This window comes from Gymnoscopelus microlampas, assembly GCF_963454915.1.
Source record: "Gymnoscopelus microlampas genome assembly, chromosome: 24".
NCBI lineage: Eukaryota > Metazoa > Chordata > Actinopteri > Myctophiformes > Myctophidae > Gymnoscopelus > Gymnoscopelus microlampas.
Genome location: NC_139961.1, coordinates 7,894,445 through 7,916,625, shown reverse-complemented (window position 1 = coordinate 7,916,625; position 22,181 = coordinate 7,894,445). Strand labels below are relative to the sequence as shown.

General features: G+C 40.9%; 1 protein-coding gene across 1 annotated transcript; it reads left to right on the top strand.

The window, feature by feature from the left end:
• Nucleotides 1–1,250: 1,250 nt before the first annotated feature.
• Nucleotides 1,251–21,864, top strand: gyg2 (glycogenin 2; the record flags this gene model as incomplete). The annotated part of the gene is made up of 9 exons (XM_084051416.1): nt 1,251–1,257; nt 5,030–5,177; nt 7,792–7,966; nt 11,716–11,878; nt 12,940–13,066; nt 13,400–13,592; nt 14,344–14,505; nt 16,735–16,848; nt 21,730–21,864. 9 exons carry the CDS (start codon nt 1,251–1,253, stop codon nt 21,862–21,864), a joined length of 1,224 nt encoding a protein of 407 aa, XP_083907542.1.
• Nucleotides 21,865–22,181: the final 317 nt, after the last annotated feature.

Sequence of the window (22,181 nt, the reverse complement as noted above, 5' to 3'; positions counted from 1 at the left end):
CTGGTGGCACTATTACAGGCCCATGTGAATAATTTGGGGCAGAGGTTCTGAATTGGCATCCAGAGAGTGTGTGCACAGTTTCGCTGCGATCAAGCTAACGGTGCGGGAGATTAGCTGTTCACAGACGGATGGAAAAGGCCAAAAACATACTCTCGCCATGCCTTTTGGCCTGGCGGAGACAAAAACAAAATAAGTTTATATATCAATTAGATTAACCACTTAAGCCCTATTTTAGACATTGTCGCATAACAGTGTCATGCTAGGAATAGTGAAAATAGCAGATCAACAAGCTCACAATGCATCGCATCATGATGTGTTGTGAGCTTGTAGAATTGGTAAGACTTAGCCTGTAATGACATGCCCGATAAAGATTTACTTTATTTACTACACACATTACACTGTGAGATTTTAGATCTGCTATTTTCGCAAAATATTTGCCCCAAAATATAACTTGGTCCTATTGGAAATGGTACCAGGGCTGACACCAAATAAATAATGCTGTTTTACTGTATATCCAATATTCAATACTTTTACTTATACTCCACTACATCTTAGAGCCAACTATATTGTACTTTTACTCCACTATTATTTGAAAATTTTAGTTACTTGTTACTTTATAGATTTTGATTATTATTACAAAACATAATTAACCACTTCAGCCCTATTTAAACTTTGTCTGTTTGAAAATAGCCGACCCACAACTTGTGAAATGGGACATTCTGCACAATGAGTACTTGTACTTTGGGTACTTTAAGTATATTTTGATGCCAATGCTTTTGTACTTTTACACAAGTACATTTTGAATACTGGACTCTTACTCGTAACAGATTTCTACATGATGGTATTGATATTTTTACTTAATAAAAACATTGAGTACTTTTTCCACCACTGAAAAGGTTGTGCAGATGTGTGTGATTTCCAAATTGAAGGCTTGCTTGACCTTTGCCCGCTCCACGGCTACAATGCAGCGTTTGAGCAGCAAGCAGGCCAAAAGAGGGGAAAACAGGACGATCACACAGAATTCATCTGTGCCGGCCTCTCGTATTCCACAACAGTTAATCGTGTGATCACTCTGAAAGCTACTACTGTACGGTATATCGCTGTTTTAAGTAAGGTTTTTGTCTGAGAAGATCTCAAAGACCTCAGACGCGCGCGAGGGAGTCGTTTTCTGATCATCCTGTACGCCTGCCTTTTATAGGGAACAAGTCTCTGGATTTAACAGAGAGAGACTCTTTCCTCAGACCCTGACAATGGCAGGTAGGTGCTTATATTTTATTTGCAGTGGTGTAAAAAGTACTAAATCTTTGTTTTACTTTAAGTAAAAGTATCAATACCACAACGTAGAAATACTCATTATAAGTAAAAGTCCGGGATTCAAAATGTACTTGAGTAAAAAATAAAAGTGCAAAAGTATTGCCATCAAAATATACGTATAAAGTACCGCAAGCAAAAGCAGCCTACCCATCATGACTTGCAGAATGTCCCATTTAAAGTTTTCAAAATATATACGAATCTGTTGAAAATAGCCGATCTGCAAGCTCACATTGTAGATCTGCTATTTTCAAATAGCTGAAATATATAGAGCCTTATGTATGTTCAGTAATAACAATCTAAATCTACAAGTTTCAAATAAAGGTAGTGGAGTAAAAAGTACAATATTTTCCTCTGAGATGTAGTGGAGTAGAAGAAAAAGTATTGAACATTGGAAATACCCCACTAAAGTAAAAAATACCTCAATTGTACTGAAGTACAGTACTTGAGTAAATGTACTTAGTTACTTTACACCACTGATTGTTTGATGTTATGGAAGTATCTGTTACGGTGAAACCTGAGTCATGCTTTGTTGCAAGATGTATGGCATTGCACGCTGAAAATAGCAGACCTACAAGCTCACAATGCACCAAACACTACATTTATTTGAAAACTTTAGTTAGTTACTTTGTAGATTTTTACTATTATTACAAAACATACAGTAACCACTTCAGCCCTATATTTCGACCATTTGAAAATAGCCAATCTGCTGGGTCCCCACATGATTTTGGTGGCGGTCCCCAGATGACAGTGAAGTGACCATTTTAAGACCTTTTTTAACCCTTTATGGCCGGGAAGGGAACGCATCTGTGTCATTTTAAGATTTCTTTGGCTATTCAAAAATAGCAGATATACAAGCTCACAGCGTGGCACCGAGTGCCGCGCTATGAGCTTGTAGATCTGCTATTTTTTAGAAAATTCCCGAAAATTTGTGCAAATCTTTATACATTTTTAACTCAAATCTTTGCTTCTGGGGTCCCTGGAACAAAATATTTTTAGATGGGAGGGGGTCCGCGGTCAAATACATATTATTTTGGGGGTCCTTGACAAGTTTGAAAACCATTGATAATATAGCAACATAAGTTAAAAAAAATAAAAAATCAAACTTTTGGAAAAAAGTACTTTAGGATTTAGAAGACATTTGTAAAATCCCCAGAAGCAAAGATTTGAGTTAAAAACTTTCGCTTTAAAAAAGTATATATATATATTCAAACTAAAGATTTGCACACATTTTCGCGATTTTTCTAAAAAATAGCCAAAGAAATCTTAAAATGACACAGATGCGTTCCCGGTCTTAAAGGGTTAATAGTCTTAGACCTAATGTAATAGTCAAGTCAAATTGTCAAACAATATACAAGAAAGAGGCAAACATTTTCACAATATTTATCTGTGGAACCGAGTCAAACTAACTGTAATGCCTACAATTCCCAAGTGCTTGTCAGGGTGGGGGGTCCCCAGTTCAATTATGATTATATTGTGGGGTCCCCAGTTCAAATATGATTATCTTGGGGGGTTCACGGCCTGAAAAGGTTGAGAACTGCCGTAAATAAATAAACCAAAGACAAAGACACACGGGCCATATTGTCCAGAGTTATGATGACAGTGAAGAGGCAATTTAAGGACTTTAAAGACATGTTTAATACCTCATAATAAAAAGACCATTACTGTATCAAAAGTAATCAACAAAACTACACTATACAAACTGGTAGACCATATTGTCAAATTACATAAGAAAGAGGCAGAGAGAGGAGATTGTGAAAATAGACGACCTACAAGCTCACAACGCCTCGCAACTTGTAGATCTGCTATTTTCACAATATTTATCTGTGCAACCAAGTCAAACTTGGGGGGGGGGGGGGGGGGGGGGGGCGTTGAAATATAATTATCTTGGGGGGTCCCCAGTTGAAATATGATTATTTTGGGGGGTCCCCAGTTGAAATATGATTATTTTGGGGGGTCCCCAGTTGAAATATGATTATTTTGGGGGCTTGCCGTCTGATAAGTGGTGTAACCCATGAGCACAGTGTGACCCACTTCAACAGGGAACCAGAATAGAACAGACGGCACAACGTGTCACAGCCGGCTTGAAATACTGTTTCAATTGAAATCTAACACTGCGCTATCTGGAGACAACAAGGTTAGATGCCAGTGACTCTCAGACAGAGAGGAAGAGATAAGCTGATGCTTTTATCTCTCTCTCTCACACTCTCACTCACACACACACACACACACACACACACACACACACACACACACACACACACACACACACACACACACACACACACACACACACACACACACACACACACACACACACACACACACACACACACACACACACACACACACACACACAGAGAGAGAGAGAGAGAGAGAGAGAGAGAGAGAGAGAGAGAGAAAGAGAGTCATTTAATGTGAGTTAAAGTCACTTATAGGTGGGGGAAAAAACAGAAATGCCTTCACAGACGTATATTATGCACGGTATAGCAGCGGTCAGGTAAGGAATTTCAGGGAGGCCACGACTCGAGGGCCATGGCCGTGGTTGCCCCTCAGTTTGGCCTTGTGCCCCTCCAAAAAATGGCATGCCATGAGGTCTTAATGCCCCAGCTGACTGTACCACTTTGTCCTCTGTCTCTTTCTTGTCATCTAGACACCACTGTCTTTTGTTGAGATTCTGAATTCTTAACTCCCCTGAGTCCCTATCTTCCAGTGGTGGAAAGTAACTATACATGTACTCAAGTACTGTACTTAAGTACAATTTTGAGGTATTTTTTACTTTACTGTAGCCTAGTATTTCCAGTTTTCAGTACTTTTACTTCTACTCCATTACATCTCAGAGGCAAATATTGTACTTTTACTCCACTATAATTATTTGTAAACTTTATACTAGTGACTTTTCAGATATAAATGATTATATTATAAAACATACATTAACCACTTTAGCCCTATTTTATACATAGGCTATTTTCAAATATTTAGTACTTTTAGTTTTGGTACTTTAAGCCAATACTTTTGTACTTTTAATCAAGTAAATTTTGAATTCTGGACTTTTACTTGTAACAGAGTATTTTTATATGGCAGTATTGGTACTTTTACTTAAGTAAAGAATTTGAGTACTTTTTCCACCACTGCTATCTTCAAACCAATCCAGTAACTTTGATTGGTGCAGGGCTGAGCATGGATCAGATTGTAAATACCATCATTCATTCATTTATTTCACTGCAGATAGTCTACATATTGAATTTAAAAGGGTCCTTAACCCTTAAATTCAATTAATTATTTCAGTGGACTAAAATCTTGTTTCATTTGATGGCCTTCCTGCCCCTGGCATTTGGCCTGTGTGCCCTCAAAAAATGGACAACACCAAAGGCCAAGTTGCCTTGCCCCTAAGATTATGAAATTCCAGACCTGGCAGTGTTTCTCACATGTTTTCACACCAAAAAAAACGTTCACAATTTTAAAAAAAAAAGATGAGTGAGCTTGTAGATCATCTAATAGCCGATGTAGGCTACATGTGGGTTACAAGTAGTTAAACAGATTTTGATATTAACTAATTTCGCTGGGGACCCCCTGGAACTACCCTCAAGGACCCCTGGTGGTCTGCATGCCGAAAATTGCAGATCTACAAGCTCACAATGGTCGCAGCGTCAATAGTTTTAGTCGACGAAATAAACACTGATTCTAACAAGCCGTCACGCATGTCTCTCTCCACAAGGGGGCGACGGCGCAGAGGCCTTCGTGACGCTGGCCACCACGGACGCCTACTGCATGGGCGCCATGGCGGTGGCGCGGAGCCTGAGACGCCACGGCACCACCAGGAAGATCGCCGCGATGGTCACGCCCGATGTCTCCAGGGGCTCGCGGTGAGAGAGAGAGAGAGACCTCTCATCAGCAGCATGACAGTTGTACAGTTCCTCTGCACCTCATAGGGCAGAGCAGTGGCAGCCATTTTGTGGCGCCAAAGATAGAAAACCCAGGGACGTGCACAGATAGACTCTAGGTGGTTCTAGAGCACCTGCCCTTTGCCCTCTTGACCAGAAGTGCCCTTTTGCCCTTTTTTCAGTTTACAGCAAGGGTCTTCAACAGGGGGTCCTCAGAGTTACTACAGGGGGTCCGCCAAATCTTTATGTGATATGATTTTTCTTTTTACCATAACCACTCGAAACCTAGCATCCCTTTTCTGAGGAGAACTTTAGCCAAAAATAGCCAATCTACAAGCCCACAACGCCTCGCAGCGCTGCCCCTCAAAATGTCTGTGCAGGCCACTGAGAAAACCCATTCAATTTTGCCCGTAGAGATTTCCAAAATCATTTGTATAAATTATTTTAAGCCTGGATTCAAGCCATCCAGGCTCCAGTGGTGAATCATGACTATACAACATTTGATTCTGTGTCAAAAAATATTAGAATATTTAATTATATTATTATACAACTACAACTGCCCACAAAACGTTCGGAAACTTAACTTCGGTCGATTATTTCTCCCCTTCAATAATACCAATTGGTATTGTGTTGATATCATTTTTAATCGTTGATTAGTCACCTTTACAACGAGGTACAGCTTGTAATGATCGGGCATTCGTGGAATGAGTAACACGGCTAAACGTGTGGGTAGTGCCTCCAAAAACGTTGCCAAAAATCACCCAATACGTTGGTAATCGCTCTGGTTTTGAGCGACCTGCCGGCACACACCTGCTGAGAGCTGTGTGCCAGTCTCGGGTGTGTGACACTGTGACTGCCTCACAGGTGTGTGACTGGCACCTGAACATGGGTTCTGTAACTTTGTTGAGTTTGTGTGTAGGATCCAAGCAGCAACACTGCCCCTATGGAAAGATGCCACGTTTGTCCCTTTCAGGATGAGGTCTGTGCAATAGGGCAAGTGAAGCTGGTGTTCCGTTATGCAGAGTGGCAGCATTATTTGGTGTCAGTCCTGGTACCATTTACAAACTTAGGCCCAAGTTCTGTGAGACTGGTGAAGTCAATAGGATGACAACAACCCAAGAAGGCCGGTTCCTCACCCTTGCTTCACTGAGGAACCATAGGTTTCATAGAGATTTACAGGCAAGATGTGCAAAACGGTACCAAAGACCGATGTCAAAGTTGCAGGGCCCATGCTCAGACTGGCACACACCTGCCTGGAAATGGTACCAGGGCTGACATCAAATAATGCGTAATCTGCGTAACGGAACATAAATAAATAAACTTGACTTAAAGTAGGCCTACTGGAGTATGGGCTTTTTAAAAGCAATACTTAAAAGTAAAAAGTATATACAGTATCAGTGCATCGCTGTATTGACATTGAGACATTTATCCAGATCATTTAAATAAATTGCAAAACATTTTGAGACTAGCCGATCTAAAAGCTCACAACGCGTCACATCGTGACACGTTTTGAGCTTGTAGATCCGCTATTTTCAGTATTTTGGATCTAGAGCTTAAAGGGGAAATCCACCCATTTTCAATATTTAACTATGTCATTAATATAGCATAAAGGAGTTGTGTGGAAATAAGAAAAAAGTTCCCCCCTTTCTGTGTTGCCTTGAACTGGAGGATTGATTTTGGGTTTAACATTGCAAATTACAACATGATGAGTCATCATGTTGTAATTTGCAATGTTAAACCCACAATCAATCCTCCATTTCAAGGCAACACAGAAAGGGGGGAACTTTTTTCTTATTTCCACACAACTCCTTTATGCTATATTAATGACATAGTTAAATATTGAAAATGGGTGGATTTCCCCTTTAAGTGGTTAATTCATAATGTACTTTTTCCCCTCTTAGAAATGTAGTGGAGAGAAAGTAGTATTTCTCCTTTCAACTCAAGCTATACAAGGCTTTTTAAAGTGCTCTTCTGGTGCTGTGTGGAGATGGAACAAAGGAGGAGAAAAAGGCAAAGTAAAAGAACTGTGAAGAGAAACAGATTGAGTTTGCGCAAAATAAACCCAACTAAAGCGTCAAAGTATCAATACTGTAATATAGAAATACAAGTAAAAGTCTGCAATTCAAAATGTACTTGAGTAAAAGAACAAAAGTATCGGTATCAAAATATACTTAAAAGTACAAAAGTAAAAGTAGTCATTATGCAAAATGTCCCATTTCACAAGTGTATGTATAAAAACATTTGAAAATAGCAGATCTACAAGCTCACAATGTGTCGCATCGCGACGCATTGTGAGATCGGCAATTTTCAAATGGCCGAAATGTATATACTGTGGGGCTTCAAAGTAACTAGTAACTAAAGTTTTCAAATAATTGTGGAGAAAACGTACAATAATTTCCTCTGAGATGTAGTGGAGTAGAAGTGCTGAACATTGGAAATACTCCAGTAGAGTAAAAAAAAATACCTCAACATTTTAGTTAAGTAGTACAGTATTTGAGTAAATGTACTTGTACTAGTATGTAAATGTACTTAGTTACGTTACACCACTGTAAAATATATATTATGTAATCTCTTTGATGTTTTGCCTGACCTCCAGAGCGGCCCTGGAGCAGGTGTTTGATGAGGTGATGGTGGTGGACCTGCTGGACAGCAGGGACAGCTCACGCCTGCGTTCTCTGGGACGTCCCGAGCTGGGGGTCACCTTCACCAAGCTGCACTGCTGGACCCTCCTCCAGTACAGGAAGTGTGTGTTCCTGGACGCCGACACACTGGTGAGTTCCAGTCCCCCTTTTCTCCCCATTAAAGGAGTAGTTCACACAAAAAATTACTATTTTTTTCTTATCAATTACACCATTGGTTGTCAAAGTGGGGTCCGGGGACCCCCAGGGGTACTTGAGGGTGTTCCAGGGGGTAACCAGAAAAGTGTGTAAATATAGCATCAGAATAATTATGACCTTTTATACTTTGGCTATTTCTTATATATTTATTTCATATATTATTATATATTTTATACTTTGGCTATTCAAAAATAGCAGATCTACAAGCTCATAGCGCGGCACCGAGTGCCGCGCTACGAGCTTGTAGATCTGCTATTTTCGAAAAATCTTGAAATGTGTGCAAATCTTTGAATACATATATTTTTAAAGCGAACATTTGTAACTCAAATTTCTAATTTACTTCTGGGGGGTCCCTGGAACAAAATATTTTGAGATGGGGGTCCGCGGCCAAATTCATATCATTTTGGGGGTCCTTGACATGAAAAAGTTTGAGAACCACTGAATTACACACCACATGAAGCCTTGAATTCATAGAGTTTTTTCCTTGTTTTTGTCGCATTCCTAAGCCAATAATTTGATGACCAGGCAGAGGCGTCATCAAGGAGGCGGTAGGAGACTCAAATGACCTGCATTTGAGTCTCCTACTGGAGAGACCGCCGTAGTCAAATTATTGGCTCAGGAATGCGAGAAAAAAAACTAGATAATCTTCATGAATTCAAGGCTTCCTGGGGCGTGTATTTGATAGAAGATAAGTCATTTATTGGGTAAACCACTCCTTTAAGACTTGAGGCCGATTCTACAAATGCCTTCTAAGTCAGTAGTTCTCAAACTTTTTCGTAGCCAAGGACCCCCAAAATGATAGGTATTTGGTCGCGAGGACCCCCCCCCCCATTTGAAAATGTTTCAAATGTTCAAAAATAGCAGATGTACAAGCTCGCAGCGTGGCACGAAGTGACGCGCAGTGAGCTTGTACATCAGCTATTTTCAAATAGCTGACCGCGAGGCGTTGTGAGCTTATAAATCAGCTATTTTCAAATGGATGATGTATATATTAGGGTTAAAGTGGTTAAGCAGATTTTTATGATGCCATATCAACTAATTATGCTGAGGACCCCCTTGGAACCCCCTCAAGGACCCCCGGGAGTCTCCCTACACCCCACTTTCAGAACCACTGCTCTAAATCTCACAAAGAAACAAATGTACTCTCGGACCGACAGTATACAGAATAAACCAATAATATGTTTTCAAATCTGCCGTCCTTGGTACACTTTGGCTTTACATTAGTAGCTGTCGGGCAGAAACCTCCAATCTCCATATTTTGTATTTATTTTTTCGTAAATTAACACCCTACTTGATCAACAAAAGCATCATAAGTAGCAGAGCCACAAGCGTTTCGAGCTTGTAGATCTGCTGCTTTTTGTTACTTTTTTTTATATTCCATACATCACATGTTGCACATATGGATTTATTTAACGCATTCAATCCTGGAACGCATAGTGTGTCATTTTAAGATTTCTTTGGGCTATTCAAAAATAGCAGATCTACAAGCTCATAGCACGGCAACGAGTGCCACGCTATGATCTTGTAGATCTGCTATTTTTGAAAAACAAATGTGCAAATGCGGGCAAATCTTTGAATATATACAATTTAACACAAATCTTTGCTTCTGGGGGTCCCTGGAACAACAAATTTTGAGATGGGGGTCCGCGGACAAATAGATATCATTTTGGGGTCCTTGACATACATTTTTTTTTGAGAACCACTGATATTATAGCAACATAATTGTTTTCTCCAAAAAAACTGTTAGGATTTAGAAGACATTTGTAGAATACCCAGAAGCAAAGATTTTAGTTAAAAATATTCGCTTTAGAAAATTATATATATTCAAAGATTTTAGATTCAAATGTTCACGATTTTTATGAACAAATTGCAGATCTACAAACTCATAGTGCGGCACTCGGTGCCGCGCTAAGAGCTTGTAGAACTGCTATTTTTGAATAGCCAAAAGTATGAAATAATGATTATAGCTAAGAAAAACGAAAATGCCACAGTATGCATAGTTCCCGGATTGAATGGGTTAAGTTAAGAGATCAACTGCTTCTGTACATACATTCACACACACACACACACACACACACACACACACACACACACACACACACACACACACACACACACACACACACACACACACACACACACACACACACACACACACACACACACACACACACACACACACACACACACACACACACACGGAATCAGTAACTTACACACAGGCCTCTCCATAGGGTCTCTGTTCAGCCAAGAGCAAACAGCACAATCTGGCCCTGGCAGCGGCAGGCATGTTTGAAGGCCGTGACATGAGCAAACGGCGGTTTGAACCCGGGAGCATGTTCAATGTTCAGTTTATGTTCAACTGATATGCTACAGGAGCTATGCGACACACACACACACACACACACACACACACACACACACACACACACACACACACACACACACACAGTAATATGTATTTGGCTGTGGACCCCGCCCCCCATCTGAAAATATTTGGTGCCAGGGACCCCCATACAATTTTTTTGCAGTTAAAATGTTTTTAAAAATATATTCAATATTCAAACATTTTGAAAATAGCCAATCTACAAGCTCACGACGAGTAGAGATGCGACACGTTGTGAGCTTGTAGATCGGCTGTTTTCAGTGTGTGACACCGGCGCACAACTGTGAGTCATAACTTCCAACCAGTGTTGCCAGATGTTCAATTATCGAACTAGAGACTTAAAATTATCGTATTTGAAAGAAAACTATCGTACACAGCCAAAAAATAAATCACAGGTGTAAATAATTTCACCAAAAAATGTCGTATTTAGTGTAATAAACAACCTAGTTTGAGACTCCTACAGTACGTGCCAAAAACGCATCACATATGCTGCGTGGAAAGACGCGACCAGTCTTATTTTCAAAAGCAAAACCAGATCCTGAAGCAGCAGCCAGGGAATTTAGTAAATTCACGCACTATTTTGTGATAGGGTGAAATTATCGTACATTAGGGCATTTTTGAATTATTGACCGTAGCCTACATCGTACACAGGGTAAAAGTATCGTACAAATACGATAATTATCGTACTACATCTGGCAACACTGCTTCCAACCCCGACCTCAGAATGTCTAATCCTAGAACCCCAACCCCTAACCTATAAAAGCTTAATCCTAACCCAACCCCAACCTCTAATCCTAACCTAGTCTACACGTCTTATCCTATGTGAAGCACCAATCCTTCCATGCAATGACATTTACAGTGCAGGCCTGCCCAATAAATAGGCATGTCAAAATTAAGTCTAGCAAGAAAACAAAGGCAAAACGCTAAAAGAACAGCAACCTAGTAAAAGTACCAATACCACAGTATAAAAATACTCTTTTTTTTCTTCTTGTGAGGACCAGGAAAATGTTCCAATATTTGCCTCTGAGATGTAGTGGAGTAGAAGTAAAGGTACTGAAAATTAATACCTCAATTGTAGTTACTGTAAGTACATTACTTGTGTAAATGTAATTAGTTACTTTACACCACTGACACACACACACACACACACACACACACACACACACACACACACACACACACACACACACACACACACACACACACACACACACACACACACACACACACACACACACACACACACACACACAGCTCCACCCCCTCCCACTGACCTCCCACTCCTCTCTCCATGCAGGCTCTGTGCAACGTGGACGACCTGTTTGAGAGGGAGGAGCTGTCTGCGGCCCCTGACCCCGGCTGGCCCGACTGCTTCAACTCCGGGGTGTTTGTCTTCAGGCCGTCCCTGGACACCCACGCCAGGCTGCTGGAGCACGCACGCCAACACGGGAGCTTTGACGGTCAGTCATCATGCATGTTTGAACCAAAGACTGTAAAAAATAATGGACAAAGTTGACGCAATTGGTTTCTACAGACCGTAAATGAAGCCGATGTTTCAGCTATTTGAAATCCGCCATCTTTAAATATATACAAAAAAGCAAACGGAAATAGCAACCGGAAATCAATCCCTAAACAAATGCTATTGGTTGGGTAGCTTGTCAATCAAGAGCGTGGGGTGGGGATTGAATGCTATTGGTTGTGTAGCGTGTCAATCAACTCATCCCGCCCCTCCTAGAGCATAAGCTACTTTATCGTAATTTTTAAAATAAATGTGACCATAATTTACCAAAACGCATATCATGGTGATTGAAAGAAGACTTTAAACTAGCGAATGGAGAAGCATATAGTATTTATGACAATGTTTATTAAGGTAAGAAAATCAAGTCTAAAGTTTGTTAAAAACCCACCCAGTTGCATTGAGATATATTCTTTATGACACCAGCAGGGGTAAATCAGCGAAACTACAGCAGGTCATATGAACTGTCACTTGAACTCACTTCCTATGCACTCAATTTCAGACCAGTTTTGTCCTTTATAACAAAAATGTTAAATTAAAAACACCTTAAATATTGTATTTATTTTAGAAATAGTTAATCTTTCACTCAATGGGGGCAATGCCCGTCGCAAGTTGATGATGTCATTTGCCCATGTCTGGTCTAGCCCTATGGAATGTATGGAATGCATGTGAAAATAAAAAACTACAGTGCAATGGACGTCTAAAACGTCCACAAAAAATATATATGAAAAATAAAATAAAAACAAGATATCATGATTTGAAGATTTGCTGCTCACTTCTTGTTTAACTTATTACTTAAAAAGGCTGTATCTCAGCTCCTGTGTATGTATTTTTTTTTTTACAATGTATTTTTGGCCCTGGCACAGGGGCAACACAGCCAGAAATACGTCTGGCACTGGATAAGTTAATACTTCTTAAGGTTTATATGAGCATCAAATCAAATCAGTTCCTAAGAGGCTTTTGTTTGTAGCATTTGGTGTCTAGCTGTGTTCCCTTTGTTCACAGGAGGAGACCAGGGGCTCTTGAACACCTTTTTCAGCGACTGGGCGGTGAAGGACATCAGCAAGCGCCTGCCCTTTGTGTACAACCTCAGCTCCAGCACCGTGTACAGCTACCTCCCTGCTCTACAACAGTGAGTGTTGCTACCATAGACTGTATAAAAGAGACGGACAAAGTCACACCCCCAGACTTTACAGACCGCAAATGAAGCCTCTTTTTCAACCATTTCAAAACTGCCATCTTTAATATAATACAAAAAAAGCAACCGGAATCCGCAATCGCTAAATGAATGCTATTGGTTGGGTAGCTTGTCAATGAAGACAAACTGACAAACTGTCACTTGAACTCACTTCCTATATGGACTCAATTTCAGAACAGGAAGCTGCACCCTTGGTTCCTGTACCCATAACCCACAGGTTACTTGCTTAGATGCTGGACAGTGACATCTATTTCTACGTCCCCTCAGATATGGCCACAACGCAAAGATCGTCCACTTCCTGGGGTCAAATAAGCCCTGGAACTGCAGGGCCGCTGCACAGACGGAGGCTCACACAGAAAACAGCACAGGGCGGTTTGTCTCCCTCTGGTGGAAGGAGTACCTCAGTCACACGGTCCCACTAAAGACACCTTCAAGTCAAGGCGCTGGGACCTCACACCAGGTAGGAACATGTGTTTGCCAGACCTGAAAGGTAGGGCCTACACGAGCCTTTGTCACCAATTTGTCCATACATGGTATGTCTGGTTGTGGTTAAGTTTCTATGCATGAATAAATAGGCACATACTAGTCGTGACATCACTATTATGTCACAAGTATAAATACGGTTGGTATATAATGTAAGACACAAAGATTTCAGAATTAGACTTCACACGACTTCACACAACACCGGCTTAGGTCTGGCACAACCAGGTCTCCTGGTCTAGTTTATATACTGGATTGTCAACTTTAGGGTAAACACTGGAGATGCACTGATGTCAATTCATTCCATATGTTCCATACATTTCAAAATGTATTTGTCGATACTGAGACTGATCCGATACCAGTGTGTAATTTAAAAACAATCTAGGACAGTCAGGGGACCCCGGCCACCAAAGTACAAGAAAATACATACATAACAGAACACATCTAGTGAACAACACGGCTGACCTTCCAAGTCAATATTTGTGCATACGTAGCTACGTACGCATGTTCAGTACGTTGTATAGGCTACCATACCATGGCTTTTATCTGCACAACACAGACTGACCACACAGCGGCATGGGTACAGAGTCCAACGGGCAATTCTAGTGTATGAGCATCCCTCTCCCACTTGTCTGTCTGCCTGTCCTTCTGTCTGTCCTTCTGTCTGTCCTTCTGTCTGTCCTTCTGTCTGTCTGTCTGTCTGTCCCTCCCTCCCTCCCTCATCTTGGCAGAGCCACCGGATCGAAGCTAAGGCGTCCTTCAAGGAGAACCCGGACGTCTCCAACTCGCTGCTCGCCCGTTTCTCTGTCGCCCGGAGGCCCGCTACGCCACCGACAGACAGTTTCTCCGTCGCCCGGAGGCCCACTACGCCACCGACTGACATGAGGGATACGGTGAGTTTCTGCATGCGGAACAATTTGTATGTGATGTATGTAAAAACATGTTTCCATTAATTCAACCATTAAGACCGGGAATGCATCTGTGTCATTTTTAAGATTTCTTTGGCTATCCAAAAAAATAGCAGATATACAAGCTCACCGAGTGCCGCGATATGAGCTTGTAGATCTGCTTTTTTTTATCGTGAAAATTAGGCCAAATGTTTGAATATAATTTAATATAGGCAAGTATTGTGGGCTACTTTTACTCCACTACAATTATTTGAAAACTTTAGTTACTAGTTACTTTGGAGATATTATATTATAAAACATACATTAACCACCTTAGCCCTATTTTATAAATAGGCTATTTGAAAATAGCCTATTTCGTTCACGTTTCGTTCAACGTGCCGCGATGCGTTGTGAGCTAAGCTTGTAGATCTGCTATTTTCAAACATTTTAGTACTTTTACTTTTGGTACTTTAAGTATATTGTGACGCCAATTATTTTGTACATTTACTAATGTAACATTTTGAACACAGGCCTTTTACTTGTAACAGAGTACTTTTATATTACAGTATTGCTACTTTTACTCAACCCATTAAGCCCTGGAACGCATCTGTGTCACTTTAGATTTCTTTGGCTATTCAAAAAGCAGATCTACAAGCTCATAGAGCGGCACTCGGTGCCGCGCTATGAGCTTGTATATCTGCTATTTTTGAAAAACAAATGTGCAAATGCGGGCAAATCTTTGAATATATACATTTTAACACAAATCTTTGCTTCTGGGGGTCCCTGGAACAACATATTTTGAGATGGGGGTCCGTGGACAAATAGATATCATTTTGGGGTCCTTGACATAACATCATCAACGGTCATCAAATTATTGGCTTAGGAATGCGACCAAAACATAAAAATATCCATGAATTCAAGTCTCCATGGGGTGACTAATCGATATTAAAAACATAATTTTGGGGGTGAACTATCTCTTTAAACCCCAGCATCTGCATTTTTTTCACAGAAAATAGCAGATCGACAAGCTCACAACGCGCCACTGTTTTCTGCGAAAGCTTTCCCCACAATAACAGAAAACAAAAGACATTAGCATAGAGCTCTGAGGTACTCTGCTCAACCACATGGGGTTTAAGTGGTTAACACTTATTTTAACAAAAAAAACTAACAAACAAACAAAATCCTATACAGCACCTCCAATGCCTTGCTCTTGACCTAAAGCATACATGGGCAACTGGCAGCACGGTTAAAAATGCAGCTGTTACAATTCCAAAACATGCAAACATGACCCGCTTTAATTACTTCAGTCTATATTAGTAGCTTAATGACTAGTATTCAAATTCTATTGTCTTTTTTATGTCCAATGTATTTGTATTTAAGTTCAAAAGGTTAACATAAGTATAACTAAATGCATTTGAAATTAAATACAAATGTTACTTTTCAGGATTCCAATTCGAAAATAGCAAAAAAAAAATAGCAGATCTACAAGCTCAAAATGCGTTGCAGTGCGGCGCGTTTTGAGCTTGCAGATTGGCTATTTTTGCTCCTTTTGTGTGACAGGATGATCGAAGTGCGGCATTCATTTACGAAAAAAGTTAAAATACGGAGATAAGAGGTGTCTGCCAGTATATGCAATGTGGCCGTCTGGAGTCAGTGTGGAAATATAGTGGCCCTCTCCATCATCAAAGTTGCATCACCCATGACCTAAAGCATTGGTTCTCAAAGTGGGGTCCGGGGACCCCCAGGGGTACTTGAGGGGGTTCCAGGGGGTCCCCAGCTAGATGATGGACAGGAACCAAATGGACCCTTATGGGTCTGTAACTCTGAGAGTGTACAAATGGAACCAAATGGACCCTAACGGGTCCATTTGGTTCCATTTGTACACTCTCAGAGTTAAATTAACATTGGTTTTACAATGTGAATTGGAGTCCCAGAGGTATAAATGCCATTACATGGGGGTCCGTAGCCTAATGCATGTCAAACTGGGGGTCCTTGAAATCAAAATGGTTGAGAATCACTGCTAGAGAGCCGTAAAAACCTTCTCTTATGGGGGTCCCTGGCTTATCTTTTCAAATGGGGGTCCGCGGGGTAATAAGTGTCAATTAGGGGGTCCTTGACATGAAAAAGTTTGAGAACCACTGACCTAAAGCATGATGTGATTTTCCACATACTGTAGCTTTACTGGTGAATGAATCACAAGCTGTTTTTGTGTTCTGTTGTGTTCGGCGTTCACAGGCAGAGGGCGTGCTGTCGGGGGACGAGCGAGGGACAGGGAACCAGGACGACCCGCCCGCCGCTACAGAGGGAACCGAGGGAACCAGCGGAACCTCCGAGGCCAACACAGAACCCGTATGTCTAGCTATACCCATCCTATCACACACAATCTAAACTATAGCGGTTCCAATATCCATTTAACCCATTAAGACCAGGAACGCAACCGTGTCATTTCAAGATTGATTTGGCTATTCAAAAATAGCAGATCTACAAGCTCATAGCGCTATGAGCTTGTAGATCTGCTATTTTTGGAAAATCGTATAAATGTGTGCAAATCTTTGATTATATATATTTTTAAAGCGAACATTTTGAACTCACAAAAAAACATGCAGTAATCCTGGTCTCTATACTGGCTTCCCCTGATCAGTCGGGGCGCCTGATGGAGAGGAAAGGAACTGGTAGGACTTTTTTGGACGGACCTTTTAGTCAAAGTATTATGAATGTTATTGTGCAGTTTACATTATTTGCCTAATAAAATATTCAATCAATCAATCAGTTGGAATAACGTGTTCCTTCCACGCGCTACGTCCTACCGGGGAAACTCCCCCCTGTCAGATGATGATGAAGAAGGCCTGTTAGCTCTCATACATTGAAGGAGGCATGAGCTCAGCTCTCCCTTGGCTGGCAGAGGGAGTGTCCAGGATTACTTAGGCAATTGGCATTGGGTGAAAAAAAAAGAATAGGGTTGCAAAATCGCGGGAAACATTTTTAAGAAGGAGAAAAAAAATCAACCAAAGGCAAGCCAAAGACGGTAAATTACCTTGCGGGGGAAACGACACCAAGCGCTGACTTTGTACCACAGTAAGTCAGTTTAATTCCAAGAGATGACTCAAGCAGGCAGGCCTACACATCACAGAGAGGAGTACAGCTAACACGGTGGACTGTCCACCCAGTTTTATTTCATTTCAAGTGAGCCATGTAACCATGTGGCCACATGGTTACACTTTCATTGCTAAAACCGTGTTCACGTACAGTAGAAGTGGGGCAAGTGGATTGGGTGATCAAACAAGAGAACATAAAGAAACAACCAAGTTATCTACCTATTGTCAGGGACGTGCACAGATAGACTCTAGGTGTTGCTAGAGCACCTGCCCTTTGCCCTCTTGACCAGAGGTGCCCTTTTGAAAAAAAGAAGAAACAAAAGTTGTTTTTTTTCAGTTTACAGCAGGGGTCTTCAACAGGGGGTCCGGGACCCCTAGGGGGTCCTCAGAGTTACTACAGGGTGTCCGCCAAATCTTTGTGTGATATGATTTTTCTTTTTACCATAACCACTCGAAACCTAGCATCCCTTTTCTGAGGAGAACTTTAGCCAAAAATAGCCGATCTACAAGCCCACAACGCGCGTTGTGGGCTTGTAGATCGGCTATTTTTGGCAAAGAGGTATAGGTGTAGAGGGAAAAAAGAGCAGACCAAGTAAACAAAAAAAAAGTAAAATTTACTTGAGCACCTGCCCCTCAAAATGTCTGTGCACACCACTGCCTATTGTCTGTCTGTTTGCAGTGGTTCTAAAACTTGCATGTGGTGCTTACGGCGGTTAGTTTTTGAAGTCCATCTCATTCAGCCTGGCATTATTCAGTCATAACACGGCAGCACTGTGTGTGTGTGTGTGTGTGTGTGTGTGTGTGTGTGTGTGTGTGTGTGTGTGTGTGTGTGTGTGTGTGTGTGTGTGTGTGTGTGTGTGTGTGTGTGTGTGGGACGGCGGGAGGGGGGTGTAGCCTACCACTTTGATCCAGAAGCACAGCGCTATCTCTAGCCACCTGTCACCCGGGCAGAAAGAACCATCACTCCCACACAACCACTAACACTCTGCCTCCTGCATGAGAGTCTGTGAGGTGCTTTATCCCAACCAAACCCGGGGCAAAGCATCTGTGTCGTTTTCAGTGGTGGAAAAAGTACTCAAATGTTTTACTTGAGTAAAAGTATCAATACCACAATATAAAAATACTCTGTTACAAGTAAAAGGCCTGTGTTGAGAATCAACTTGAGTAAAAGTGTGAAAGTATTGTCATTAAAATGTACTTAAAGTACCAAAAGTAAACGGTACTGAAATGTTTGAAAATAGCCGATCTACAAGCTCGCGGTGCGACGCGTTGTGAGCTTGTAGATCGGCTATTTTCAAATAGCCTATGTATAATATAGGGCTAAAGTGATTGGTGTGTGTTTCATAATATAATAATTTATATCTGCAAAGTAAGTGGTAATTAAAATGTTCAAATAATTGCAGTGGAGTAAAAGTGGAATATTTGCCTCTGAGATTAAGTGGAGTAGAAGTAAAAGTATTGACAAGTACCAACACATTTTACTCAAAGTACAATACTTGAGTAAATGTACTTAGTTACTTTACACCACTGGAAACCTCATATTATACTGTATGTCCAAAACTGTTAATGTTCAGAATTCAAAAGTATAAAAAATAGCAGATCGTCAAGGTTGTAGATCTGCTATTTTTGATGCTTTTGTCTGACGCTAGTATGATCAAGTAGTAGAGGCGTTCATTCACGAAAAAAACACACAAAGTTAAAATACGGAGAGATAAGAGGTTTCGGCCCGACAGCAACGATATATTTATACGTTTTTGTTTTTTTTTTAAACTGTTGGGATTTCGGAAGGAATCTGTAGAATGGGCCTCAGGCCTAGATGGGTTATTAGATTGTTGAGTTGTTATCCGGGGAGGAGAGAGGAGGACGGGAAGAGTAAAGATGAGGGGGAGTTATTTCTCTGGTTCTCATGCACTCAGTCATGGGAAAAGGAAAAAGCACATCTCCATTAACAACCTGTGTCTGGGCGTAAACAAACATGAAAAACAGGCAGCGAGCTGAGAGCTGGCCAAGCCTCTCCTTCTGGCTTAATTTGAAGTCTTTCATCTCCTGCACTGAACTCTCCTCAGCTGCAGTGCCATGGACTTCCATCCGGCTTTTTTGCCAGTGGTGGAAGAAATACTTTTTTATTTTTTACAGTACAAAAGTATTCACAACAAAATACAATTAGAGGAATACAAGAACGCTCGCCCTGGATCAAATCCGACGACCTCTGTAAAACTATGCCTAAACCTAACCTTATTCTTAAACGTAACCTCAGTTAAACTATGCCTAAATCTAACCTTATTCCTAAACCTAACCTCAGTAAAACTATGCCTAAATCTAACCTTATTCCTAAACTTAACCTCAGTTAAACTATGTCTAAACCTAACCTTATTCCTAAACCTAACCTCAGTAAAACTATGTCTACATCTAACCTTATTCATAAACTTAACCTCAGTTAAACTATGTCTAAACCTAACCTTATTCATAAACTTAACCTCAGTAAAACTATGTGTAAACCTAACCTTATTCCTAAACCTAACCTCAGTAAAACTATGTCTAAACCTAACCTTATTCTTAAACGTAACCTCAGTTAAACTATGTCTAAACCTAACCTTATTCCTAAACGTAACCTCAGTTAAACTATGTCTAAACCTAACCTTATTCCTAAACTTAACCTCAGTTAAACTAGCCTAAACCTAACCTTATTCCTAAACCTAACCCCAGTAAAACTATGTCTACATCTAACCTTATTCCTAAACGTAACCTCAGTAAAACTATGCCTAAACCTAACCTTATTCCTAAACGTAACCTCAGTAAACTATGCCTAAACCTAGCCTTATTCCTAAACGTAACCTCAGTAAAACTATGCCTAACCTTAAACATATTCCTAACCTTATCCACAGTAAAAACGAGTACAAGAATACAAGAACCGCTCAGGGCGAGCGGTCTGCAGAAATAATGTGGGCGAGTGTGTTTTGGGGCGAGCCCTCCGGTTACAATATAAAGTGCTAAACCCGTAATTAATAGCCTATATTGTGGCTTGTACTGTATATCGGCTACTTTCGAAGAGCTCCTATGAGACACAGAATGAGTAGGAAAAAAATGACACTTCGGAAACCCACCTACCAGTGACATCATCGTTTTACACAGAGTTCATACATTGCAGTATTGATACTTTTACTTAAGGAAAAAATGGGAGTACTTTTTCCACCACTGGCCTATGAGTATTATACACCAACAGGGGCCAGTTGCACCACCTCACACTAAGTTCAAACTTAGCCTAGTTATACCTTAACCCATTCAATCCGGGGACGTAACGTGCCACCTCGGGGCGACTGTTTGCCTCGCCACTCAAGGGTCCTTCTGGTCGATCGACACGGTCACGACTTTTTTTCTGTTCTGGCCCCACAGTGGTGGAATGAACTTCCCACTGAAGTCAGGACAGCAGAGTCACTGCCCATCTTTCGCCGCATGCAGGCTGAAAACCCACCTCTTCAGGAAACACTACCCTTCCTCTTTGTCTGGCTTACTTGTTGTTAACTAGTTGTACGAACTCTTGCTTTATTGTTGTACTGTTTTATTGGATCTTGTTTAGTCGATACACTTTTTGTATTAGCTTGTGCTCAATTGTTTTTGCTATTTTGTCTCATCTGTTTAAGAAAGTAGGTAGCTGATATATAGCACTTTTACCTTAGCGCTAGGTATACTCTTGGCTGCTTGTTTTTGCAGGAAATGCACTTAAGACTTCTGGTGATTAGTAGTTTCGTTCCCTACCTATGTTGAATGCACTTATTGTAAGTCGCTTTGGATAAAAGCGTCTGCTAAATGACTGTAATGTAATGTAATGTATCTCTGTCATTTTAGATTTCTTTGGCTATCCAAAAATAGCAGATCTACAAGCTCATAGCGCGGCACTCAGTGCCGTGCTATGAGCTTGTAGATCTCCTATTTTTGAATAGCAAAATAAATCTAAAAATGACACAGATACTTTCCCGGTCTAAATGGCTTTTTAAAAGCCATTTAAGCTATAACTAGGCTAAATTTGAACTTAGTGTGAGGTGGTGCAACTGGGTCCTGGGTTACTTTCCTTCCACATGCTGCTTGTTTGCAGATAACTTGACATGTTTGTCCGTTGGTCCCTGGTTGTTTGCAGGCGGCCGTTTCGGCCGAAGCGGCAGAGACGGATCAGCTGGAGCATCGGCGGCAGTGGGAGGAGGGCCAGGCCGACTACCTGGGCCGGGACGCCTTCGACAACATCCAGAGGAAACTGGACCGCTTCCTGGATTAATTAACCTGGATTATTAACCCATTAAGACCTGGAACGCATCTGTGTCACTTAAGATTTCTTTGGCTATTCAAAAATAGCAGATATACAAGATATACTTCTCTATATACAGATATACAAGCTCATGGCGCGGCACTCGGTGCCGCGCCATGAGCTTGTAGATCTGCTATTTTTGAATAATCTTGAAAAAACATTTTATAGATATTTTTAAAAAAAACTGTTAGGATTTAGTAAATGTTTAAGAATCGCCTCAGGTCTTAATAAGCAGCATGAGGCCGATTCTACAGAATGCCTTCTAAATCAAGTGGTTCTAAAAGTTT